Source organism: Tachyglossus aculeatus, chromosome Y4 (assembly GCF_015852505.1).
Source record: "Tachyglossus aculeatus isolate mTacAcu1 chromosome Y4, mTacAcu1.pri, whole genome shotgun sequence".
Classification (NCBI taxonomy): Eukaryota; Metazoa; Chordata; class Mammalia; order Monotremata; family Tachyglossidae; genus Tachyglossus; species Tachyglossus aculeatus.
Window position 1 is genome coordinate 9,785,046 of NC_052096.1, and position 26,204 is coordinate 9,811,249.

The window sequence follows — 26,204 nt, forward strand, 5'->3', positions numbered from 1 at the left end:
GAGCACTGTTCTAAGTGCTTGGGAAAGTACAATAGAACAATAGACAAGATACATTCCCTGCCCACAATGAGGTTGCAGTCTAGAGGGGGAGACAGATATTAATAGAATTAAATGACAGATACGTACTTAAGTGCCGTGGGGCTGGGAGGAGGGATGAATAAAGGGAGCAAGTCAGGGCGACGCAGAAGGGAGTGGGAGAAAAGGAAAGGAGGGTTTAGTCAGGGAAGGCCTCTTGGAGGGGCAGGAGATGGGTATGGCCTCTTCACTCGGGCAGACCTGATGGGGAACTCTGTGATTTGGGCACCGGATTGGCTCCTGTGAGTAAGCGAGTGAGGTAACCGCTTCGGGGCACATTGGTAGGGGCAGGGGCGGCGGCAGGTGAAAATGCGAAAGCGCCCAGCCTAAGTCAGAAGCAGCGGCTGTGTGAACCTTTTAGACTGTGAGCCCACAGTTGGGTAGGGACTGTCTCTATATGTTGCCAATTTGTACTTCCCAAGCGCTTAGTACAGTGCTCTGCACATAGTAAGCACTCAATAAATACGATTGATGATGATGATGAACCGGGACCCGAGAGAGGGACGTGACGGGTGGGGAGGCGGGGCAGGGGTTCTGCTCTATTTTGTGGGGCTCACACCAAATGGAGCCACAAAATTCTCCCCACTTCAGACGTCTGAGGTTGGACTGGTTTGTTTTTAGGGTTTTCCCAATCAGTCCATCAGCTAATTATATTTATTGAGCGTTTCCTATGTGCAGACACAGTACTATGTGCTTGGGAGAGTACAATATAACAAGAATACTAATAATTGTGGTACTTGTTAAGCACTGACTATGTGCCAAGCACTGTACTAAGCACTGGGGTAGATACAAGTTAGATTCAACTCAGTCTCTGTCCCACAAGGGGGTCACCCTTAATCCCCATTTTACAGATGAGGTAACTGAGGCCCGGAGAAGTGAAATGATTTGCCCAAGGTCACACAGCAGACATGTGGCAGAGCTGGGATTCGAACCCAGGCCCTTCCGACTCCCAGGCCTGTGCTATATCTACTAGGCCATGCTGCTTCTCATTTATTGAGTGCTTACTATGAGCAGAGCACTGTACTAAGTGCTTGTGAGAGTACAACAGTATTAGCAGACGTTCTCTGCCCACTACAAGCTTACAGTCTAGAAGGGGAGACAGACAAAAGGAGCTTGGACAAAAGGCAATCTGAGGGGGCTAGGACGGCCAAATCAATCTGTTTTTCTCAACACTGGGCCAATTTATCACGACAGCAGGGTATCAGGGAGGACCCCTGGACCCCCACCCCTCTCTCAATCAATCAATCAATCGTATTTATTGAGCGTTTACTGTATGCAGAGCACTCTACTAAGCGCTTGGGAAGTACAAGTTGGGAACATATAGAGACAGTCCCTACCCAACAGTGGGCTCACAGTCTAAACGGGGGAGACGGAGGACAAAACCAAACATACTAACAAAATAAAATAAATAGGATAGATATGTACAAGTAAAATAAATAGATAAATAGAGTAATAAATATGTACAAACATATATACATATATACAGGTGCTGTGGGAAAGGGAAGGAGGTAAGATGGTGGGGGGATATCACCACAGGGTTAGCAAGGGGGCTCACGGGCATGAACTGAAATTTATTGATTTCTACTCATGTCTGTCTCACCCTCTAGACTGTCAGCTCGTTGTGGACAGGGAATGTGTCCGTTTATTGTTGTATGTGTCCCCTCCCTAAGTGCTCAAGAAGTAGCATGGCGTATTTGTCAGATCATAGGCTTGGGAATCAGAAAGTCATGAGTTCTAATCTTCACTCTGCATTTTGTCTGCTGTGTGACCTTGGGCAACTCATTTGACTTCTCTGGACCTCGGTTACCTCATCCGTAAAATGGGGATTAAGACTGTGAGCCCTGCGTGGGATAATCTGATTACCTTATATCTACCCCAGCGCTTAGAACAGTGCTTGGCACATAGTAAGCGCTTAACAAGTACCATAAGTACTTGTTATGTTCTTGAACTTGTTCTGGTACTTGTTCTCCCCCTCCTAATAATAATAATAATGGCATTAGAGAAGCAGCGTGGCTCAGTGGAAAGAGCACGGACTATGGAGTCAGAGGTCATGGGTTCGAATCCTGGCTCTGCCACTTGTCAGCTGTGTGACTTTGGGCAAGTCACTTAACTTCTCTGGGCCTCTTACCTCATCTGTAAAATGGGGATGAAGACTGTAAGCCCCTCCCGTGGAACAACCTAATCACCTTGTATACCCCCAGCGCTTAGAACAGTGCCTTGCACATAGTAAGCGCTTAATAAATGCCATTATTATTATTATTATTATTTATTAAGCGCTTACTATGTGCAAAGCACTGTTCTAAGCACTGGGGAGATTACAAGGTGATCAGGTTGTCCCATGGTGGGGGCTCAGTCTTCATCCCCATTTTTACAGATGAGGGAACTGAGGCACAGAGAAGTTAAGTGACTGGCCCAAAGTCACACAGCCGACAAGTGGCAGAGTCGGGATTTGAACCCATGACCTCTGACTCCCAAGCCCGGGCTCTTTCCACTGAGCCACACTGCTTCTAGACTGTGAGCCCGTTGTTGGGTAGGGACTGCCTCTATGTTTCCTACTTGCGCTTCCCAAGCGCTTAGTACAGTGCTCTGCACACAGTAAGCGCTCAATAAATACGATTGAATAAATTAATGAATAAGTATTATTAAGCACTTTGTACAGTGGTCTGCACACAGTAAGCGCTCAATAAATGTGACTGACTGACTGACACGCGTCCTGAGAGCACGCGAGAAGCACTGTGGCACAGTGGAAAGAGCCCGGGCTTGGGAGTCAGAGGTCATGGGTTCTAATCCCTGCTCCGCCACGTCTGCTGTGTGACTTTGGGTAAGTCACTTCACTTCTCTGTGCCTCAGTTCCCTCATCTAAATGAGGATGAAGACTGTGAGCCCCACGTGGGACAACCTGATCACCTTGTATCTACTCCGGCGCTTAGAACAGTGCTTGGCACATAGTAAGCGCTTAACAAATACCAACATTATTCTGATTATCGCGACAGGGAACGTGGGGGCAGCACGATAGATGTATATATGTTTGTACATATTTATTACTCTATTTATTTTACTTGTACATATCTATTCTATTTATTTTATTTTGTTTGTTTGGTTTTGTTCTCTGTCTCCCCCTTTTAGACTGTGAGCCCACTATTGGGTAGGGACTGTCTCTATATGTTGCCAACTTGTACTTCCCAAGCGCTTAGTCCAGTGCTGTACACACAGCAAGTGCTCAATAAATACGATTGATTGATTGATTGAGAGAAGCAGCGTGGCTCAGTGGAAAAAGCCCGGGCTTGGGAGTCAGAGGTCATGGGTTCAAATCCTGCCTCTGCCGCTTGTCTGCTGTGTGACTTTGGGCAAGTCACTTCACTTCTCTGTGCCTCAGTTCCCTCATCTGTAAAATGGGGATTAAGACTGTGAGTCCCCCGTGGGACAACCTGATCACCTTGTATCCTGTCCAGCGCTTAGAACAGTGCTTTGCACATAGTAAGCGCTTAATAAATGCCATCATTATTATTATTGATTATTGATTTTATTTTACTTGTACATATCTATTCTATTTATTTTATTTTGTCAGTATGTTTGCTTTTGTCCTCTGTCTCCCCGTTTTAGACTGTGAGCCCACTATTGAGTAGGGACCGTCCCTATATGTTGCCAACTTGGACTTCCCAAGCGCTTAGTCCAGTGCTCTGCACACAGTAAGCGCTCAATAAATACGATTGATTGATTGAGAGAAGCAGTGTGGCTCAGTGGAAAAACCCCAGGCTCGGGAGTCAGAGGTCATGGGTTCTAATTCTGGCTCCGCCACTTATCTGCCGTGTGACTTTGGGCAAGTCACTTCACTTCTCTGTGCCTCAGTCCCCTCATCTGTAAAATGAGGATGAAGACTGCGAGTCCCCCGTGGGCCAACCTGATTACCTTGTATCCTCCCCAGCGCTTAGAACAGTGCTTGGCACATAGTAAGTGCTTAACAAATACCAGCATTATTCTGATTCCCACTGTTCATCAATCGTATTTATTGGGCGCTTACTGTGTGCAGAGCACTGTACTAAGCGCTTGGGAAGTCCAAGTTGGCAACATATAGATACAGTCCCTACCCAACAGTGTTTTGTTGTCTGTCTCCCCCTTTTAGACTGTGAGCCCACTGTTGGGTAGGGACTGTCTCTAGATGTTGCCAACTTGGACTTCCCAAGAGCTTAGTACAGTGCTCTGCACACAGTAAGCGCTCAATAAATACGATTGATTGATTGACAGCGAACGTGAGGGCAGCGTGACGTCACCGCTCGGCCCGTCGCCTCGCGACCAATTCTTGGCGCCAAAACGTCCGGCAGGCCCCGCCCTCGTGTCGGAACTCTAAAACGGAGCACGCGCGTCTTCCTCCGCCACGAGAAATAGTCCCCCTCCACAGCCCAGAAAAACTCCCTTCTCCTCCCAGATACCCCAGAAAATGGACGATGTTCCTCTTGAGGGTGGAAAGCGGAAATCTGAGGGCGTGAGGGGCGCGCAGGACCCCTCCTCACCGGTCCCCACCTCGGGATCCCTCCGCCGAGGCCGAGCTCCTTGGAGACGGCGGCGCTTCCGGGTCCGCCATCTTGTGGCCGCCATCGCCTCACGAGGGGGGGGCGCTGACCCCCCAATAGGCGGAGGTCAAAGGTCTCTGGAGTCATTCCCCGGTCCTCGGGAGGGCCGCAGGGCCTTGACCCCGGGGGGAGGGGACCAAGCTGGCGGCGTCGAGGTGAGAGGAGGGGGCCAGGGTCAATGGGGGCAGTTGAGGGGTCAACTGAGGGGAGGGGTCAACTTGGGGTCACCTGAGGGGTCAACTTGGGGTCACCTGAGGGGAGGGGGCAACTGTAGGTGGGGGAGGTTTGGGGTGGGGAGGGGGTCTTGGGGGCCGGGGGGGGTGATGGGAGGGGCAAGGACTGGCAATAATAATAATAATAATGATGATGATGGCATTTATTAAGCGCTTACTATGTGCAAAGCACTGTTCTAAGCGCTGAGGAGGTTACAAGGTGATCAGGTTGTCCCACGGGGGGCTCACAGTCTTCATCCCCATTTTCCAGATGAGGTCACTGAGGCCCAGAGAAGTGAAGTGACTCGCCCAAAGTCACCCAGCTGACAAGTGGCGGAGCCGGGATTCGAACCCATGACCTCTGACTCCAAAGTCCGGGCTCTTTCCACTGAGCCACGCTGCTTCTCTACTAATAATAATGATGGCACTCTACTCTCTACTAATCTCTCTAATAATATCTCTAATCTACTCTACTCTATTAGTAGTCTATTAGTAGACTATTAGTCTACTATTAGCCTATTAGTAGACTACTCTAATCTCTACTAATAATAATGATGGCACTCATTAAGCCCCCTACTGTGAGGGCCTCACAGTAATACTAATAATAGTGATGATGGCATTTATTAAGCGCTTACTATGTGCTAACTGTACTATGTACTAACTGTTCTAACCGCTGAGGAGGTTACAAGGTGATCAGGTTGTCCCACGGTGGGGGGCTCACAGTAATAATAATAATGATGATGGCATTTATTAAACGCTTACTATGTGCAAAGCAGTGTTTTAGGCGCTGAGGAGGTTACAAGGTGATCAGGTTGTCCCACGGTGGGGGGTTCACAGTAATAATAATAATGATGATGGCATTTATTAAGCGCTTACTATGTGCAAAGCAGTGTTTTAAGCGCTGAGGAGGTTACAAGGTGATCAGGTTGTCCCACGGGGGGTGGGCCTCACAGTAATAATAATAATAATGATGGCATTTATTAAGCGCTTACTATGCGCAAAGCAGTGTTCTAAGCGCTGGGGAGGTTACAAGGTGATCAGGTTGTCCCACGTGGGGCTCACAGTCTTAATCCCCATTTTACAGATGAGGTAACTGAGGCACGGAGAAGTGACTTGCCCAAAGTCACACAGCTGACAATTGGCAGAGCCGGCATTCGAACCCGTGACCTCCGACTCCAAAGCCCGGGCTCTTTCCACTGAGCCACGCTGCTTCTCTACTCATCTAATAATAATGATGGCATTCATTAAGCCTCCCACCATGGGGGCCCCCCCACATTAAGCGCTTACTATGCGCAAAGCACTGTTCTAAGCGCTGAGGAGGTTACAAGGTGATCAGGTTGTCCCACGGTGGGGGGCTCACAGTAATAATAATAATAATGATGGCATTTATTAAGCGCTTACTATGCGCAAAGCACTGATCTAAGCCCTGAGGAGGTTACAAGGTGATCAGGTTGTCCCACGGGGGGCGGGCCCGACAGTAGTAATAATAATGATGATGGCATTTATTAAGCGCTTACTATGTGCAAAGCACTGTTCTAAGCGCTGGGGAGGTTACAAGGTGATTTGGTTGTCCCACGGGGGGCGGGCCTCACAGTAATAATAATAATGATGGCATTTATTAAGCGCTTACTATGCGCAAAGCACTGTTCTAAGCGCCGGGGAGGTTACAAGGTGATCAGGTTGTCCCACGGGGGGCGGGCCTCACAGTAATAATAATAATAATGATGGCATTTATTAAGCGCTTACTATGCGCAAAGCACTGTTCTAAGCGCCGGGGAGGTTACAAGGTGATCAGGTTGTCCCACGGGGGGCGGGCCTCACAGTAATAATAATAATAATAATGATGGCATTTATTAAGCGCTGACTATGCGCAAAGCACTGTTCTAAGCGCTGGGGAGGTTACAAGGTGATCATCATCAATCGTATTTATTGAGCGCTTACTATGTGCAGAGCACATAGGTGATCAGGTTGATCGCACTGCCGGGGGGGCTCACAGTCTTAATGCCCATTTTACAGATGAGGTAACTGAGGCACAGAGAAGTGAAGTGACTTGCCCAAAGTCACAAAGCTGACAATTGGCGGAGCCGGGATTTGAACCCATGACCTCTGACTCCAAAGCCCGGGCTCTTTCCACTGAGCCCCAATGCTTTTCTACTCTCCCAAGCGCTTAGTACAGTGCTCTGCACACAGTAAGCGCTCAACAAGTACGATTGAATGCATAATAATAATAATGGCACTTAAGTGCTGACTATGCACAAAGCACTGCTGTAAGCGCTGGGGAGGATGCAAGGTGATCAGGTTTTCCCACGGGTGGCTCAGTCTTCATCCCAATTTTAATAATAATAATAATGATGGTATTTGTTAAGCGCTTACTATGTGCAAAGCACTGTTCTAAACACTGGGGAGGATACAGGGTGATCAGGTTGTCCCACGGGGGGCTCACAGTCTTCATCCCCATTTTACAGATGAGGGAACTGAGGCACAGAGAAGTGAAGTGACTTGCTCAAAGTCACACAGCTGACATAAAGATGATGGTATTAAGCGCTTTCAATGTGCAAAGCACTGTTCTAAGCGCTGGGGAGGATACAAGGTGATCAGGTTGTCCCACGGGGGGCTTACAGTCTTCATCCCAATTTTAATAATAATAATAATGATGGTATTTGTTAAGCGCTTACTATGTGCAAAGCACTGTTCTAAGCACTGGGGAGGATACAAGGTGATCAGGTTGTCCCACGGGGGGCTCACAGTCTTCATCTCCATTTTACAGATGAGGGAACTGAGGCCCAGGGAAGTGACTTGCCTAAAGTCACACAGCTGACAAGTGGCGGAGCCGGGATTAGAACCCATGACCGCTAACTCCCAAGCCCGGGCTCTTTCCACTGAGCCATGCTGAATGAATGAATGAGTTTGGGGAGGTCACGCCTGGGGTTAGGGGAGATGGTTTTGGGGTGCACCCTGCGCTACTGTGCGTCGGGGTTGCAGGGGGGATAGGGCGCAGTGGGTAAGGTGGCCTGCATGCCCCAAGTGTGGTGGGACCTTCAGGGGGGTATTTGCGGGGAAGAAGACAGAAGCAGCGGGGCTCAGTGGAAAGAGCCCGGGCTTGGGAATCAGAGGTCATGGGTTCTAATTCCGCTCCGCCACTTGTCAGCTGGGTGACTTGGGGGAAGTCGCTTAACTTCTCTGGGCCTCTGTCAACCGATCAGCCCTTTCCCTTCTTCCTCCGCCCCTGAGGGGAGTCCTGGGGACCGGGGAGCCAAAAAGAAAAGAACAGACCCCCCCCCACACACACACACATACTCTGCCCGACATTGTTATCCGCCTGCCCGGTTTTTTTTTTTTTAAATGGCATTTATTAAGCGCTTACTATGTGCCAAGCACTGTTCTAAGCGCTGGGGAGGTTACAAGGTGATCAGGTTGTCCCACGGGGGGCTCACAGTCTTCATCCCCATTTTACAGATGAGGTCACTGAGGCCCAGAGAAGTGAAGTGACTTGCCCAAAGTCACACAGCTGACAAGTGGCGGAGCCGGGATTTGAACCCATGACCTCTGACTCCAGAGCCCAGGCTCTTTTCCACTAAACCACGCTGCTTCTCTAAGCAGGGGATCAGCCCAGGAGACAGCTCAGGGCCATTTTTTCAGAGAAAAACTACAGAGAAGCAGCGTGGCTCAGTGGAAAGGGCATGGGCTTGGGAGTCAGAGGTCATGGGTTCTAATCCCGGCTCCTCCACATCATGTCTGCTGTGTGACCTTGGGCAAGTCACTTAACTTCTGAGCCTCAGTTACCTCATCTGGAAAATGGGGATTACAGCTGTGAGCCCCACGTGGGACAACCTGATCTCCCTGTATCCCCCCCAGCGCTTAGAACAGTGCTTCACACCTAGCAAGCGCTAAACAAATGCCGTCATTATTATTATTATTATTTTGAGAGGGGAGATCCTGAGTTCTCCGGATGCAGCGTGGCACAGTGGAAAGAGCTCGGGCTTTGGATTCAGAGGTCATGGGCTCAAATGCCGGCTCCACCAATTGTCAACTGTGTGACTTTGGGCAAGTCACTTCTCTGGGCCTCAGTTACCACATCTGTAAAATGGGGATTAATAATAATGATGGCATTTATTAAGCGCTTACTATGTGCATAGCACCGTTCTAAGCGCTGGGGGGATACAAGGTGATGAGGTTGTCCCACGTGGGGCTCCCAGTCTTCATCCCCATTTTACAGATGAGGGAACAGAGGCCCAGAGAAGTGAAGTGACTTGCCCAAAGTCACCCAGCTGACAAGTGGCGGAGCCGGGATTTGAACCCATGACCTCTGACTCCAAAGCCCGGGCTCTTTCCCACTGAGCCACGATTAAGACTGCGAGCCCCCCCCCCATGGGACAATCTGATGACCTTGTAACTTCCCCAGTGCTTAGTACAGTGCTTTGCACATAGTAAGCACTTAATAAACGCCACCATTATTATTATTATTATTATGCCATCCCCAAGAGAGACACCGGTGAACCTTTATGGTGGCAGGGGGACCGATGTCTGCCCAGTCCTTCTGCCGAGATCTACGGAGTCAGGTCACTGCTTCCCCCGCCCCGACTCCTCATCGCCCGGTGGCCCTTATCAAACGGGCCCTTCACCGTGGAAGAGGGTCCAGTCGGTCGTACTGTGCGCAGAGCACTGTACTAAGCATTCGGGAGAGTACAATATACCTATAACAGAAACATCCCCTGCCCACAACGAGCTTACAGTCTAGAGGGTCCAGTCCACGGAGAGTTATAAGCTTGTGTTTGCCTAGCGGCTCTGCCCCTTGGCACACGGGTGGCACACATGGGCGGCATATGCAGGCGGTACGTATAAATCATCCAGGTGTCCCACAGGGAGTGCGGGCCCCGGGGCACAGCTCCCGTGCCAATGTGGCGGGAGACCGGGGAAGGCATTCCACTCTTCCGGTGGAGGAAAAGACCTGGCTCCCCTCCGACTCCTGGGCCCCGGGCTTTTCCCTGAGGCCTCTCTGCCCCCGTCCCGCTGGATCGGGTTTGGCCTCGTTTCCTGGGAGAAAGCAGGAGGGCGGAAGCCTGGAGTGGAAGGAGCCAGGATGGTTTCCTAGCAGAGGGCAAAGACGGCGTCGTTTCCAAAGCCAGCGGAGAGTGCAGAATGGAGGGAGCTTATAATAATATTTATTAATAACAGTTGTGGTCGAGTGCCAGGCACTGTACTAAGTGCCGGGATAGGTACAAGGTAACTGGGTTGGATACGGTCCCGGTCATCATCATCATCAATCGTATTTATTGAGCGCTTACTGTGTGCAGAGCACTGTACTAAGCGCTTGGGAAGTACAAGTTGGCAACATATAGAGACAGTCCCTACCCAACAGTGGGCTCACAGTCTAAAAGGTGGGGGGGGGGCTCACACACAGGGCTTGCGTTCTTAATCCCCATTTGACAGACGAGGGAGCTGAAGCCCAGGGAAGTGAAATGACTTGCCCAAGGTCACAGAGCAGACAAGTGGCAGAGCCGGGATTAGAACCCAGGTCCTTCTGACTCCCAGGGTTGGGCTCTAGCCACCAGGTCATGTTGTTCTTCTAATGAACCTAAAGAACAGTCCTGATCTCCCCCACCAACATCCTTACCTCTTTGTGTGCCCCCAGCCGTTGGCACAGGGCATGCTCCAGCCCCTGCCCCCCACCCCCTGCTTGGAGCAGGTAGCCACCCGGGAGGGCTAAAAGCCTCCTGCTTGGATCCAGGGTAGGGGCCTGTTGCCATGGAGAAAGGGCAGTGGCACTGAGAGACGGGCGGGGATGGAGACATTGGGGCCCCTTGATGCAGGGCAGGAAGTATGTGGCACCTCTTCCCTCAGGCCGGTGGTTTATTTTTCTTTCGCATTGCCCCTTGCAGGTGGCAAGTCCAGGGAGGGAAGCGTGCACCCATTAGGCAGATGGCCAGACTGAGTCCCGAGAGGGAGGAGTGGCGTCTCCTGGGAGACGATTTTGTGGGGGCGGTGGATGAGGGTGGAGACGTTAACAGCCCCAGAAGAGGGAGGCGGTCCACTGACCCGGCCCTCGGCTCCTTGAAAGCAGGGCAGGGGACCGGGACGAGGGTTGGTCAGGAGACGCGGGCGCGGAGCGAGGGCGGGCAGGCGAGCGATGACGGAGGCGGGTTTGTGCCCGCAGCTTCCCGCGCTCCCCTGCTGTCGTGAGCCAAGATGTCGCTGGTGGACCTGGGCAAGAGGCTGCTGGAGGCCGCCAGGAAAGGGGAAGATGACCAAGTGCGAGTGCTGATGGCCAACGGGGCCCCCCTTCACCACCGACTGGGTACGTCCGGCCCGCCGGCCTGCCGGGATCCCGGGGAGACCCCGACCCGTCCATAGATTGACCCTGCAGGCTCCGTGTGCTCCCTTCCAGGGAGCCCCCCTCTTCTCTCCCAATACACATGTTTTTAAAAATGGGTGCGCGTGAACACCCATTCTTTTGCTGTTAAAGAATTTTTTGAGATTGATCATACGACTCTGCTCTGGGAACTGAAGCTCGTGAGAGAACCTACCGGGCACACGAGGTGCCCCTCCGGGGGCTTTGTTGAGATTCACTGATCGGGGAGCGGGGTTCACTTTCCTTCATTCGTTCATTTTTTTTCAATCATATTTATTAAGTGCTTACTGTGTGCAGAGCACTGTAATGAGCGCTTGGAAAAGTAGAATACAACGATAAACAGTAACATTCCCTTGCCCCTCAACCCCCCGTCTTAAGGAAGAGATTCCTTAGTCTCAGAAGCGAGTCGGCCCCTTCCCTCTCCGCCCCCCGAAGAAAACCCCCGGAAGGAGCCCGCCTACAATTTTACCCGGGACTGAGGGCGCCGAGGGCACGGAGGGCATCGGTGGGGATTGAGCCCCCTCAGGCCAGATGCCATGGGGAGTCCCAGACCAGGTTGGGGGAGGGCGATGGTGCCAGCGGGCACTGGTGGGGAGGGGGTCCCCGGCCTGGCCCTGCTGACCTTCTCTGCGCTTCCCCAGCTGGGCACCTCGCCCCTGCACCTGGCAGCCCAGCACGGTCACTACTCCACGGCGGAGGTGCTCCTGCGGGCCGGGGTCAGCCGGGATGCCCGTACCAAGGTGGACCGGACACCCTTGCACATGGCCGCGGCCGACGGACACACCCACATCGTCGAGCTGCTCGTCCGGGTGAGGTGGGGGTCCGGCCGGCCCGGGAAATGCCCAGGCTGGAGGTGGGTGGGGGTTGGGAGGGCCTGGCCCGGGCCGGAATGACCCTTGGTTGGGGCGGAAGCATGGGGCTCACATGGTCCGTTCCCCTCTCTCCCCTCCGGGATAATAATAATAATAATGATGGCATGTATTAAGCGCTTACTGTGTCCAAAGCACTGTTCTAAGCGCTGGGGAGATTACAAGGTGATCAGCTTGTCCCACGGGGGGCTCACAGTCTTCATCCCCATTTTACAGATGAGGTAACTGAGGCCCAGAGAAGTTAAGTGACTTGCCCAAAGTCACACAGCTGACAAGTGGCGGAGCCGGGATTTGAACCCATGACCTCTGACTCCAAAGCCTGTGCTCTTTCCAATGAGCCACGCTGCTTCTCGGGATAGAGTCCGAAGGGGCCGAGTAAGGTCGCCTGAGGTCATCGGCGATCCTGGGGGACGTCCACCCCCATGGGCCAGGCCCGGGGCAGTTGTTGGTAGCTGTCGTCGCCTCCCCCCTCCCACCCCCGAAGCGGGCGGCTCACCCCGTGACGTCCACCAGCCTCCCCCCCAGCTCACCGATCCTCCCCCCGCCCTCCCGCAGCACGGCGCCGACGTGAACGCCAAGGACATGTTGAAGATGACGGCCCTGCACTGGGCGGCGGAGCGCCGCCACCGCGACGTGGTCGAGCTGCTCGTCAAGTTCGGCGCCGACATCCACGCCGCCAGCAAGTTTGACAAGTCCGCCTTCGACATCGCCCTGGAGAACAATAACCCGGACATCTTGATCCTCCTCCAGGTGCCCGCTGACGGGAGGGCGGGAGGGCGGCTTCGTCGGGGGCCCAGATTACTCCAGGAACTCACCTGTGGTGACCCTGAAATCCAGCGTTTTCTTCCCCCCACCTGTGAATCTGTGACCAACCACCCGTGGTGTGCCCGCAGGAGGCGATGCAAGGCCAGGTGAGCGACGACTCCGACCGCGCCAGCCCCGCGCCCACGTCCTTCATCCTCACGGCCGGCGACGTCGTCGGCCTTGCCGGCCTCGTGTCCTCCGCCGGCGCCAAGAACCCCGCAGGTAGGATGCCCTCTGACGACCCTCCCCTCCACCGTCCATCAATCAATCAATCAATCAATCAATCGTATTTATTGAGCGCTTACTCTGTGCAGAGCACTGTACTAAGTGCTTGGGAAGTACAAGATGGCGACATATAGAGACAGTCCCTACCCAACAGTGGGCTCACAGTCTAAAAGGGGGAGACAGAGAACAAAACCAAACATACTAACAAAATAAAATAAATAGAATAGATATGTACAAATAAAATAAATAAATAGAGTAATAAATATGTACAAACATATATACACTTCTCTGTGCTTCAGTTACCTCATCTGTAAAATGGGGATTGAGACTGTGAGCCCCCCGTGGGACAACCTGATCACCTTGTAACCTCCCCAGCGCTTAGAACAGTGCTTTGCACATAGTAAGCGCTTAATAAATGCCATTATTATTATTATTATGACCACAAGGGGGCGACACTGCTCTTCATTGGCCACGCCCGGGCCACTTTAGTAACTGCTACTTTTCTTCTCTCTCCCCTCATTCATTCAGTCGTATTTATTGAGCGCTTACTGTGTGCAGAGCACTGTACTAAGCGCATTGCATGGGAAGTACAAGTTGGCGACACACAGGAACCGTCCTCACCCAACAACGGGCTCGCAGTCTAGAAGGGGGAGACAGGCAACAAAACACGTGGACAGGTGTCAAGTCGTCAGAACAAACAGAATTAAAGCTAAATGTGCATCATTAACAAAATGAATAGAATAGTAAAATAAATAGAGTAACCTGTACAAACGTGTACGCGGGTGCTGTGGGGAGGGGAAGGAGGTCGGGTGGGGGGGATGGGGGGGAGGAGAGGAAAAAAGGGGGCTCAGTCTGGGATGACCTCTTGGAGGAGGTGAGCTCTCAGTTGGGCTTTGAAGGGAGGAAGAGAGCTTGCCCCATTCTTCCGGGGTACGTAAGGGAGGGGCTTCTGGCAGAGAGCCGTGACCCACCTGCCCACACCCCCCTACCCCGTCCACGTCCGCGCCAACCACAAGGAGAGCCCGTGTAGCTGCAGCGGCAGGTTTGGCTCCAGTCCGTCCCTCTCCGCCGCTAGAGTCCGATTGTCCGGTTCCAGGGTAGTGGGAGGGAATGGACCTTTCCCCTGCCTGGAGCAGAGTCCTCCCCCGCCTCCGGCCCTACTGGTTTCCGTGGCATCGGGGTCTGCCCGGTGCCGCCGGGACCCTGTGCGGGCCACCTCCCCGCCGAAGAAGGGGCCGGGCTCGGTCAGCGTGACGACCAGCCTCCTCGCCCCCTCTCACCCATTCTCTAGATGACTCCCACTCCTCTGGCCTGCAGTTCTCTCACTCCACGTCCGTGCTGGCCACGCTGGCCGCCCTGGCAGAGGCGTCGGCCCCCCTGTCCGGCTCTGCCCACATCCAAGGTGAAAATCCAGCTGTTCACTTAGCTTTGCCACCCCGGTGGGCGGAGGGACAGAGGGAGCCCCAGGGGTGGCATGGGATGGTGCGGGGCAAAGAGGGGCCGACTTGGCTCTGCCCCCGCCTGCGCCGCCTGCTTCTCCCGGGCTCGCGGCCTGTCTTTGTCCCCTGCGTCCTGCCGGCCGGCTGCTCCCTGACCCACACTGTCCATGCCCTCCTGTCCGTTGTGCCTCCCCAGCCTGTGACGAGGAAGTGGCCGAAATCCACACCATCGAGTCGGCTGTGCAGCACGTGGTGGGGGGCGGCGGCCAGAGGGTCATCGCCATCGTGGCAGACGGCGTCCCCCTGGGCAGCCTGCAGGCAGCCATTCCCGGCGGTGGCATCGGCCAGCCCTTCATCGTGACGATGCAGGACGGGCAGCAAGGTGAGCCGCGGGGCCGAGGATTTGGAGGGCTAGTTCGAGACCTCTCCCCGAGACCCGGGCAATGGCCATGCCCCGATCTGTTGGGGGGCAGGCGCGCACATGTGTCTGCCTGCCACTGCCACCCCCTCTTCCAACGTCCCCTTCCTGCCAGCTCCCCAGAAGAGAAGTGTGAGGCCCCCAAGCGCGGAGCAGGGTGACATGGGGACTCCGTCCCAGCCCTCACCAGGGAGGGCCAGTGCGGTGCCCAGCTGCCTCAGTGGCCACCCGGGTGGCACAGCTGGCACCAAGGCAGCAGAGCCAGTGGGCAGAGCTGGAAGAGGGGACCTCCAACTCCACCCACCCGGCCTCCATCCCCCCCTCCCAGGCGGTCAGTTCCTAGTGGGCTGGGATCCTGCTTCCCAACCCTGCCGGATTGATCTCTCCCAAGCACAGTTGGCACTCGGTCAACAAATGCCATCGATGGGCGGCGGGCGGGGATGGCCGGCGGCCCCCGCGGCACCTGTGACTCTGCCTTGACCTCCTCCCCTTTGCTGTCCCTTGGTTCATAGTTCTAACTGTACCTGCCGGTCAGGTTGCAGAGGAGACCGTGACCGAGGAGCAGGCTGAGTCCGAGCCCGACTCCGACCCGCTGTCCCTGGAGGAGGAGCCGCAGGAGGAGGAAGCCCCGGCCCCGCCGCCCGCCAAGAGGCAGAGGACCGTGCCGTCGGACCCCGGTGCCCAGGACGGCAAGGTAGCTAGCCTCCTTGGCTGCGGACACCCGAGCACCCGCTGCGTGGGCCCTGCCCGAGAGCTGGGGGGGCGGCGGTTTCGGTTCGAACTCGGACCCCGCTTGCAGTCGGGCCCCCCGAAGGTGGGCAGGGGCCTCTGGGTGGGTCTCAGTCCGGAGTTTTGGGCCGGGCAATGGGCTGAGCGTCGGCGGGGAGGCGAGTGGAACAGAGCAGAGCAAGCCCGGGGTCATCGGGTCCACCGCTGTGCCCCAGAAAAGCCGGGGTCTTTCCAGACCCTCTTCCAACTAACCTTCAGGGGCCAGTGGGGAGTGGGGTCTCCCCACTCTGAACCCCACCGAATTCCCGAGGAGATCTCCTCTCCGTGATCCGACCCCGCTCACCGCTTTTGTCTGCAGAAACTGAGACAGGTGTCCGTTTTTCACGGTCCTCAGGACAGGGATGGGTCTCTGCGTTCGAGAGCAGGCACGACCTTCTGCGGCCCGGGCCGGTCGCCCCATAGGGTCACGGTGGAGGGGGCCGGTGTCGGCCGAGCGGCCCTCGGGTGCGGGGCCCCGTGCCGAGTGCTTGGCGTGTGCCTAGCCTGGGTCGGCGCTTCCCCTTGGATGGGGGTCGCCCGTTTTGGGGGGTTACCCGGCTGCCCGCCTGGCCGTGCGTCCATCCTTCCTCTCTCACCCCCTTGTTTCGCCCCATTACCCGCGTCCCGTCGCCGAAGGCGCGGGGAATCGGGAGCCCGGCCTCGGGGGCGGAGGAGACCGCCGAGCGGGGTCGCGTCACCCATCCCCTCACCGACCAGGTCGGGTCCCCGGTCCGTCCGTCTGTCCCCCCGCCCGCCGCCGACCGCGTCATGTCCCCGCAGGAGGGAGCCGAGAGGGAGCTGCTGCAGCAGCGGCTGCGGGAGGCCGACCGCCAGGCGCAGGAGTGCCGGCAGCAGCTGCTGCAGAAGGAGCGGGAGGCGGAGCGCTGCCGCCGCCGGCTCCAGGCCATGGCCCGGGCCCAGGCGCTGCCCGACGGGGACACCGTGCTTATCGTGGGGCCGCCCGACGGGGCCTTGGGCCTGCACCTGGGGGGCCTAGCAGCTGAGACCGGGGGATCCTAGCGGCTCGCTTCCCCCGGACCCGGGGGCGGATGATGCCAGCGGGCCTGGAGCGTGGCAGCCTGCTCCACGGAACTGGGTGATGCGTGGAGAACAGCGCGGGAGAGGCTTCGTGGTGGGGCGGGGGCCGCAGAGCAGGGCAACCAGGGCAGGGGTCGGTGCCGGGGTGGGCACGGGAGACGAGGCAGGACCCGGCACGGCTTTCTGTCTTGAGGAAGCCCTGAGCACCAAGCGGAAACTTTTACCTAGTCGGGAAAGTGTGGGCAGCCCCGCCCCCCGTGCCTCGGGTTTCCGTTGGCTTCTCCAGGAGGCCTGGTCCTGGGGGCGCAGGGCAGTGCCCCCGTCGCCCTCACCTCACGCACACTCTCGTCCGGCCTCGTGAGCCGAACGGGAGAATGGCGTTCCCCTTCCCCACTGTCTGCCTCGGTCAAGTTGTTCCGAGGGGCCGGGCCTGTTTGGATCAGAACCAGCAGGAGGCTGGGCCCCGGGCACAGAACTCAGTCCCCCCGTTCCCCAGCCTCCCTCCTCTCCCCTCCCCGCTCTGCCGGGCTGCCAGCTGGAAGCCGGAGTTTTCCAGAAGAGCTGCCCGGAGAGAGAGTGGGGGCAGGGAGGGGATCCGATTTCAGAGTTGCGGCTGCTTTGGCAGGGCAGCCAGGAGGCCCGAGGCCCACCTCCCTTCCTCCCTCCCTCCCTCCCTCCCTCCGGGACGCTTCTCTCAGTGGGCCCCATATGGAGCGCACGTCCCAGACTGGAGACCTGGCTCCGATTTGTGAACAAGGCCCGCTGTATCTCTGTTGCCTTCCAGGAGGTATCTGTTCTGTCCCCCCATGTCCCTTCCCCACCACCCCTCCACACATACACACACTCTCTCTCTCCTCCCCAACCCCCCAGTAGATCCCCAACCCCACCAGGTGGCCCAGATTTCCCCAAGCAGCGCCAGGCCCTGTGGGTTGGCAGAAGCTCCGTCTCTCCATCTCTCCAGCCGCCCCTCCCTCCCTGGAGGGAGGCCCCAGGGGGCCCAGTTTTCCTTCCTTCCTTCCCATTCTTGAACTGGAGGCGACACTGGCCTCCCACTTGTCCCGGAGCCCTCGTCCCTGCGCGGCCAGTGTTCCCTTATTCGCCGCGCCCTAGGTGGGGCGGAAGGGGAACCGTTTCCTGGAAGCCCCCAGGGACGAGCCCAGGGCGGGGGCCCTCATCCCCCTGGACACTTCCAGGCAGGGAGGGCTTCCTTCCCTGATGGCTGGTTGCGGGGGGGCGTCCCCGCCCAGCCACCCCCTGCCCCGGGAGCCAGGGCCAGGTTTCTCCCAGTCTGATCCCTCCCCTCCCCCACCACACGTGCCAGGCCAGGAACGTGGCCCGGCACCCGCCTCAGGATTCCCGGGAGCCGCCGCGCACTCCCTGCGCGGCCCCCCTACCCTGCCTTAGTATCCCGGCTGCTCCCTGGTGCCCAGGGATCCTCCTCAAGGAAGGCGCTCAGCGGCCAGAGGGAACTGTGCATGCGTGCATCTCCACATACAGAGAGCTCTATATTTTATATATATTTTATAGATATAGATATATATACGTTTTTGTACTATGGTGTAAAAGAACATTTCTTAATAAAATGCCAAAGGTTCCCCTTGGAGCTGGTTGGCGACCCGGCTCAGTTGGCAAGAGGGATCCGGCGGCCGCCTGCTCGAGCGGCCGGCCCCCGTGGGGCAGGTTTTCCACGGGGCTCAACTCTTCCCATGGTGACAATCTCTTCCACCGGACTGGGCGTTCTCCACCCTCTGTCCCCCCATCCAGCGAGGGATGGTGGATATACGCACCTCCCTATCAAGTCGAGGGTAGGGGCCTGAGTCCACCTCTAATTCAGCCCCCAGGGTGGAATTAGGGGTTTTTTTTTTAGTGTCCCAAGTAGGGGCTGGCCAGGGGGACGTAGGGACTGTCTAACCCCATTTGCTTGGATCCACCCCAGCGCTTAGTACAGTGCTTGGCACATAGTAAGCGCTTAACAAATACCACAAATCAGAGAAGGGAGAGGCAGAAGACCTCAGGTGGGGATGCTGGGACAGCTGTTCAGAGGCCTAGGGGGCTGGGGGTGGGGAACAGGAGCTTGAGGAGCAGGGGAGTTCGGGAAGACTTTATTGGTTCCACATTTCCCCCCTCCACACACACACACACACTCTCTTCCCCATCGGGGACAGGCCGCTGTACATATAAATATATTTACAATCAAAACCCCAATACATGAAACGGGGTGGGAGAACCCAAGTCGCCTCTGAGCGGGAAGGATCGGTCCATCCCTCCCTCTGCCTCCGCGGGTGCCGGGGCAAGGCTAGAGTTGGGGTGGGGGGGCCTGGTGGCCTCGGGGGTTTCACTTCCCGCTGCAGAAAGCCCACCCCAAATCCCAGAGAGAAGAGGACAGGAGAAACTTGGGGCCGGGTTGGGGGGGGAATAGATTGAGTAGAGGAGGCCGGAGAGATAGACGTAGGCATGGAACGAAAGAGACAGCTGTGGACCGCAGGGTACAAAAAATGATTGGGGGGTGGAGGGGGACACGGGACATGGAAAAGGACCTGTGGTGGAGAAAGGATAGGCCCGGGGCAGTGGGGAAAAAGAGGGACGGACGGGGCGGGAGGGCCACTCTCCCGGACCATAGGGTGGACAGACTGACTTAGGCCGGGGTGGGATCGGGGAAGGCCGAGGCGGTCGCTAACTCGGGGCCGGTTGGGTCGGGGGGCGGTACGCGGGCCGACAGAGGGGCCGGAGACGGGCCACGAGAGACCAGAGAGACTCGGAGACGAGACAGCCACGTCTCCCCTCCGGCCCCCACTGGATGTGCCGTCCCCCGGGGTGGGGTAACGGCTCCTACACGGTAGGAGTGTCTGACGTCTCGGGGTGGGGGGGCCCCCGAGAGCTCTGTACACTGTACACGCCCCCCCACCCCCCCGGGGGGAACTGGGGATCTGGATGGCCGGGGACCAAGGGTAGGCTCGTTAAGGCAACACGGCCGGGGTTCCAAAAGGGGGTGACCCCCTCACCCCCGGGCCCTTCCGGAAGAAAGTGGAGTTGATGAATATGGGGGTGGCAGAGTGGGGAGGAGGGGCGCCGTGCCAAGAGAGCCTCCAATCTGCCTCAAGTCTGCATCTCCTCTCCCCCCCGCCACTCCCAATCCCCGTGTCCCTCACGATCGGTCCACCCTACCATCGGGGCAGGGTCAAAAGTCAAAGCGTCCGGTGGTGGGCGGCGGGCCGGGAGAGACCAGAGGATCCAGGGGGGTCTTGGGAGGCGACGAGGGCTTCGCGGAGGGCGTCCCCTTCCTCTCCCAGCGCCGCGGGACCCGGGTCAGGAGAGCCGGGGGGGCCCGGGGCCCCCGCGCCGCCCCGCCGCCGCGCCCGTCCCCCAGCCCCAGCCGAGGGGCGGGGGCGGAGAGCGGGGGCCGGGACCGCGGGGCGGGGGCCGGGCCCGGCCCGTCGGGGGGGATGTCCAGGCGGCGGGGTGGGGCCAGGTCGCGGGGCAGGGTGGAGGCGCTGAAGTAGGAGGCCGGGCCGGGGGCCTCGGGGAGCTCCAGGGGCTCCGGGGCCGGGGGCCGCAGGGGCCGGACGCGGTTGGCGAAGGGGGCGGTGGGGGTCGCGGGACCCGGCGACGAGGCGTGGAGGTGGCGGAGGAGCTCGTCCAGCGTGGTCACCTCCACGCCCTGGGCCGGGCAGCCGGGGGGCGGCGGGCGGACCAGCACGCGGGCGCAGAGCGGGGGGCCCCGCGGGGAGCGGGCCCGCCCGCCCCCGCCCGCGTTGTTCCCGTTCTGGTTCCACTCGGGGGCCGCGCGCAGGCGCTTGGCGGGCAGCTCCGGCGTGGCGTCGGGCGTGGGCAGGCCCGAGAGGTCCGGGCCGGGCGGGGCGGGCAGGAAGGTGGCGTACAGCGGCGGCGGCGGCGGCGGGGTCGGGACCGGGGTGGGCTCCTTGCCCGGCGGCGGGGGCGGCAGCGGGCGGGCCAGCGACCGCAGGGACAGGGCCCGGGGGAGCCCGCCGGCCTCGGGGTCCTTGGGCACCGGGCGCTGGACGAGGCGGCAGGCGCAGGAGACCAGCAGGCCGGAGACGGCGGCGCCCAGGGCGAAGGCGGCCGACACGCTGGCCAGGAGGAGGGGCACGGGCAGCGGGCCGGGCGGCGGGGGTGGCGACGGCTCCTGGCGGACCCCTGCCGGGGGCGGGGGGGGGGGAGGGGGGCGAGGGAGACGGGCCGGGGGTCAGCAGGGACCGGGGGAGCCGGAGGAGGCCCGGCCCCACCACTCCCGCCCGGCTGGCCGCAACGGGACGGCTACGACGGGGGGGAAAGGGACACAGGGACAGGGGAGGGACAGAGACACAGGGCCAGGGGACAAGGCAGGCGGTGCTCACGGGAGGACAGAGCCCGACTGGGTGAGAGACAGAGAGAGACACTGACCAGGCAGTGCTGAGGGCGAGAGAGAAAGAGAGGGAGAAAGACTGACCAAGAGATGGAGAGTAGGCCCCACAGCACTTATAAACATATCTGTAATTTGTTTCTATCAATGTCTGTCTCCCCGCCCCTAGACTGTAAGCTCGCTGGGGGCAGAGAGTGTGTTTATTGTTGTTTTCTACTCTCCCAAGCGCTCAGTACAGTGTTCTACACATCGTAAGCGCTCAATAAATGCGATTGAATGAATGAATGAATGAAAGAGACGGAGAGACGGATGGACCACTCAGGGTCTGGGCCCAGGGGGACGGCGGCAGTGGTGGGGGATGGAGAGAAGCCCCCAGCCCCGGCAGCCGTGGGGTTAAGCCGGTGGGGGGCAACCCGCCAGAGGCGTCCTAAAAATACCCCCTTCCCCTGCCCACCCCAGCTGCTCCCCTCCCTTTTCGCAGGAGCAGGTGGGGCTGGGGGCAGGGGACGTCTTTCAAGGTCAGAGCAGCCGGTGGGGAGCCGGAGCCCAGGGGCCTCCCTCCTCCAGGACCGTCTGGGGTGGGGAGGGTGGGGCGGGGTGGGGGGAGACGGGGAGACCGGGGACTGACCGAACACGGGGTCCTCAGGGCCGGAACGGCTCCCCAGAGCTGAATCTGCGAGGGAGACCAAGCGTGAGGTGGCGGCGGGGGAAAGAGGCAGCAATAGATTGGACATGGGGAGGCCCCGGACATTTGTGGGGGACCTACCTTGGCATGCCCCAAGCTCCCCGGAAGTCCCTTCCACGTCCTGCTCGAAATCGACACTGGAGGGGAGGGGGAGAGCAGCGTCTCAGACGCAGCCCCCCAAGCCCCTTCCGGGCGCCCCCCCCCCCCCGATCCCATCACTCACCCCTGGAGCCCGCCGGAGGCCACGCACTCCCCGGAAGGCAGCCACGCGCAGTACGGGTCCCGGGAAGCCAGGCAGGTCCTGAGGGGAAAGGGGGACGGAGGGAAGGCGGAGGCCGTGTGGGCAGGGCTGGGGGTCCTCACCCGCCCTGCCTCCTCCTCCGCCCCGCCCTCTGACCTGCGGCAGCCCCCGTGGGCCGAGCAGCGGCCCAGCGGCAGGCGGAGGAGGCAACCGGCGAAGGCCACGAAGAGTCCGTAGTGGGCCGTGTCCAGTTCCAGACCCAGGACCCGCTGGGGGTCCGGCTTTCCACGGCACCTGCCGGGGACAGGGCGGGGATGGGGGGAGGCTCCCGGGGGGGGGGGGGGGTCCAGTGAACCCAGGCGAGTAGCTCCCCCTGCCACCCCCCCGGAGCCCACTGTTGGGTAGGGACTGTCTCTATATGTTGCCAACTTGTACTTCCCAAGCGCTTATGTACAGTGCTCTGCACACAGTAAGCACTCAATAAATACGATTGATTGATTGGACAGGCCCCTCTCTAGCCCGGACCGGTGGGCCGGGAGTGGTGGTCTCCGAGGTCCGGTCGGGCTACGCTCCCCTCCCCGGCGCCCCCCGGTCTCCCCTGGACCTCCTCACCGGGCCGGGTTGTAGGCGTCGATCTCCTCCACCAAGACGGGGGTCGCAGACGCGTTGGGGCCTGGGATGCTCAGGACCTTCAGGACCTTCCCGTCCTCCGCTCCCAGGAACAGGACCGTGGTGTTGCCGTGGGGTCCGGCACGAGGGTCCACCGCCACTTGGGTCAACCGGGACCTGGGGGCGGGGGGGACGAGGTCAGGAGATCCCGGACGGCCCACGGAAAGGGCGGCTCCGGCCTCCTCCCTCCCCGGTGTGGGCGGGAGGTGGGGGGGCGGGCGGAGGGGCCGTACCTGCTGCCGGTCCAGGTGAAGAGCGGGTGGAGGCCGGCGGCGGGGACCGCGGGGTCCAGCAAGGGGTGGCCCTTGACGAAGGTCAGGACGTCATCCGGGAGCTCCTTGGAGGAGCGGAAGGCGGCGGCGGAGCCCGTGCCAGCACAGGAGCCCGGCCTGGAGATGGGGACGCGGCGGGAAGGGAGGGCGAAAAGAGGAGGGAAAAGGGCCCGTTGTGGTTATCGCCCCCGTCTCCGCCCTGCTTCGGCCTCCTCCACGACTCGCCCACCGGAAAAGGGAGATCTCTGACGAAAGGGATGTAGCTGGGGACCCGGCGGCGGGCTGGAGAAGGGGGTCACACCTCGGGGAGGGGACTCTGTCCTCGGGAACGGGGTTCCAGGCGGCGTCCGGGCTCCGCTGTTCCTTGAACCTCCCCTCGAACGCCCGCTCGATGTCGTCCAGGTAGAAGGCGCAGACGGCCGAGCCGGGAATGCTGGGAATGGCCCGTGGGAGGGAGGGAGGGGAAGGGAGAGGAGAGGGTGATCAGCTGCGAGGGGAGGGGGCCCGTTCGCCCCACGGCCCTCGGAGCGACCAGGGGAGATGGGCCACCCTGTCTGTCGGGGGGCGGCGCGGAGGGTCCGTGCCGTCTTAGTAGAGACGGAGGACGCCCTATTGGTTAACGAAGAGACACGGCGCCGGCTCGGTCAAGGGAGCGGACACCTCCTCGGCTAAGGAAGCAGACGGCGAGTCCGACGGGTGAGAGAGACGGCGCCAACTGGAAGGGGAGGGCCGCCGGGCGGGGGGGGCCGCTACCTGTTGGGCTGAGTGGTGAAGACCCCGAAAAGGGCGGGGCGGCCGTGGAGGAGGGTGGGCCCGCTGAGGGCCTGCAGCACGTCGAAGTAGAAGACCGAGTCTCCGGGGATGGAGCAATTGAGCCGGGCCTTGAGGAAGGACGTCCAGTAGCGCTCGAGCACCCGCGGAGAGCCCCCCACGTCCTGCTTGCACACGCGGCCCACACGGGAAAACTGCACCTGAGGGGGCAGGCGGAGATGGAGTCGGAGGCCCCCCGCCACCCCCTCAGCCTCAGGCCCACCCCCCGCCGTCTCCGCCTCAGCCTGAAGCCGGCGCTCGGGGCCGGCCGTGTGCGCGGTTGTGTGGTTGCGGGCACGTGGGATGGAGGGAGGGCCCCCGCCGTACCCGGCCGAGACGCGTAGACTCCACGGAAACTTCACGGAAGAAGACGTAGACGTGGTCCCGGTGTTCCAGGGCGTGGACGAAGTGGGGCTCTGTGGCAGGGGGTGGGCGGACGGGGTCAGTGCAGACCCGGAATGGGGTTACGGGGCGGGGGGCGCGCCTATTGGAGAGGCGGAGGGACCGAGTCCCCCCTTACCACCGCCCCTCGGGGGATGAGCCTTCCCCTCGGCCCCCTCCCCAACGGGCGGCCTCCCTCGTCCAGTCGGGCCCCTCCGCCTGCCCGCCCCGGGGCTCCCCCTGACCTCGAAGCCACTTGGAGTCGTACTTGAGGGAGCGCAGGGGCGGCTGGGGGCCCAGGCTGCGGTACAGGACCGCGTCGCTCCCCTGGAAGTCCGCCGACGTCGCCGAGTACAGGCTGCCGTCTGCGGGAGGCCAGGGGTCACCGGCCGCCGCGAGGGGTCACGGGCCGCCGCGGGAGGGCCCGTGGAGAATTACGGGGAGGCCCCAGGGTGGGTGCGGGGAGCCCCGACGTACCCGCGAAGAGGGCGGCGCTGGACTGGGCGGTGTCGTACGGGCATCTGGCCTGGCCGCTCAGCTCCGGTCCCTCCTGCTCCAGCGTGGACATCTGGGCGGGGGCGTGGGGGCGGATGGGGTGCAGAAGTGAGGCGGAGCCAAGCCAGCCAGTGGTATTTACTGAGCGCTTAACGTGCGCCCAGCACTGGACTAAGCGCTTGGGAGAGGACAGTGCAACAGTATAGCAGGCGCACTGACGGTGGGGGCTAGAAGGGATCCCCGATGACCCCGCCGTGCCCAGAACAAGCGGCCCCCTCCCCGGTTCCGGCGGCCCCCCGTCCCCGGTCCCAACAATCCCGGCAGGCCCGTACCCGGTAGGTGCGGCAGGCGGGGCTCAGGGCGTTGGTGCCGCAGGCCAGCAGGGTCCCGGGGTCCCGAGCCAGCAGGACCCGGATGTAGTTGTAGCACTCGCTCTGCGGGAGGGAGCGGGGAGGGGGATGGCACCCGGCGGGGGGCGGGTGGGGAGACACCACGGCCCCGGGACGGAATCCGGGCGGCCGCCCCCCGCCCTCCCCCCCGGCTCCTCACCCTCAGCCTGCCGCGCACGGCGCAATTGTCCACGTCCCGACTCTTCCAGGTGAGATACTGCAGGAGACCGGAGGGATGGAGGGGAAGGGGGCTCAGAGACCCCCCCACACACACACCATCCCGCCCTGGAACCACTGGTACCACCCTCCCCCTCCTCAGAGATGTCTCCCGGCCAGGGCTGCGGCCCCTCACCTTGTCGGGCACCAACCCCTCCTGAGCTCTCTGGAGATCAAAGGAGAAAACATGATCCCTGCGGGGGGGCGGGGGGCCGAGGGGGACGGAGGACGGGGGCGGATTGGGAGGAGGGGGAAAAGAAGAGTCACAAATCAACTTTCCAGCCCCCCCCCCACCCCCCCCCCGTCCCGCCAAATGTCCCCCATCACCGCGGCCTTATTGACGGGTGCCCTGGGAGGGGGTGCCCACGTACGTTTGCTCTGCGCCCCGCCGGCCCCTCCCGCGCCCCCGCGCGTACTCACCGCCCGGCCACCAGCAGGCTCCCGTTGACCCTCAGCAGGCGCTGGAAGTCGAGGCCCAGCTCCCGGGCCGCCGGCTCACCCGCCGCTCCCCGAAACCACGACAGCGAGGGGACCCCTGGGGTGGGCGCAGGAAGATGGACAGAGAGAGAGAGAGAGAGAGAGAGAGAGAGTTGGGGTGGGGGTCAGAGCCCAGGGGGCAGGGGGGCCTTGGCGGTGTGGGAGGGGGGCACTCACCGCGGAGGTCGGAGGTCAGCAGAGGGGGCGGGTCCCGGGGGAAGGCGGTCCAGGCGGGGAGGCCGGGGGGCAGCAGCAGCAGCAGCAGCAGCCAGAGGGGGGGCGTCGGGGTCATCGTTGGGGGGGGGCGGGAGGGGGGGCTCGGGGCCCAGGAGCCCAACACCCCCATACGCCGGCCCTGGGGGCAGGGGAGGAGACAGGCGGGATGGGGTCCAGAGGCCCAGCCCAGGTGAGGAGGGGGCTTGGCGGGGCGGGGCCCCTCCC

At 60.0% G+C, this 26,204-nt stretch overlaps 2 protein-coding genes across 2 annotated transcripts; one reads left to right on the plus strand and one right to left on the minus strand.

Moving 5' to 3' along the window:
• The first annotated feature begins 9,543 nt into the window (after window positions 1–9,543).
• On the plus strand, window positions 9,544–18,266 carry GABPB2 (GA binding protein transcription factor subunit beta 2). The gene is given in 10 exon segments (XM_038768587.1): window positions 9,544–9,690; window positions 11,013–11,134; window positions 11,136–11,153; window positions 11,849–12,016; window positions 12,632–12,826; window positions 12,970–13,102; window positions 14,397–14,507; window positions 14,741–14,926; window positions 15,475–15,656; window positions 16,511–18,266. Coding segments are annotated over 9 exon segments (1,323 nt in total). The 5' UTR covers window positions 9,544–9,690; window positions 11,013–11,044; the 3' UTR covers window positions 16,751–18,266.
• Window positions 18,267–18,863: 597 nt separating this feature from the next.
• On the minus strand, window positions 18,864–26,055 carry SEMA6C (semaphorin 6C). Its single transcript, XM_038768466.1, has 17 exons — window positions 25,941–26,055; window positions 25,707–25,821; window positions 25,423–25,480; window positions 25,231–25,287; window positions 25,014–25,115; window positions 24,664–24,754; window positions 24,432–24,551; window positions 24,133–24,221; window positions 23,749–23,966; window positions 23,297–23,428; window positions 22,957–23,112; window positions 22,667–22,840; window positions 22,211–22,348; window positions 22,037–22,114; window positions 21,895–21,950; window positions 21,757–21,801; window positions 18,864–20,923 (listed from the first exon to the last, which is right to left on the minus strand). The coding sequence occupies exons 1-17, from the start codon at window positions 26,053–26,055 to the stop codon at window positions 19,947–19,949; spliced, it is 2,721 nt and encodes a 906-aa protein (XP_038624394.1). The 3' UTR covers window positions 18,864–19,946.
• Between the last annotated feature and the right edge of the window lie 149 nt (window positions 26,056–26,204).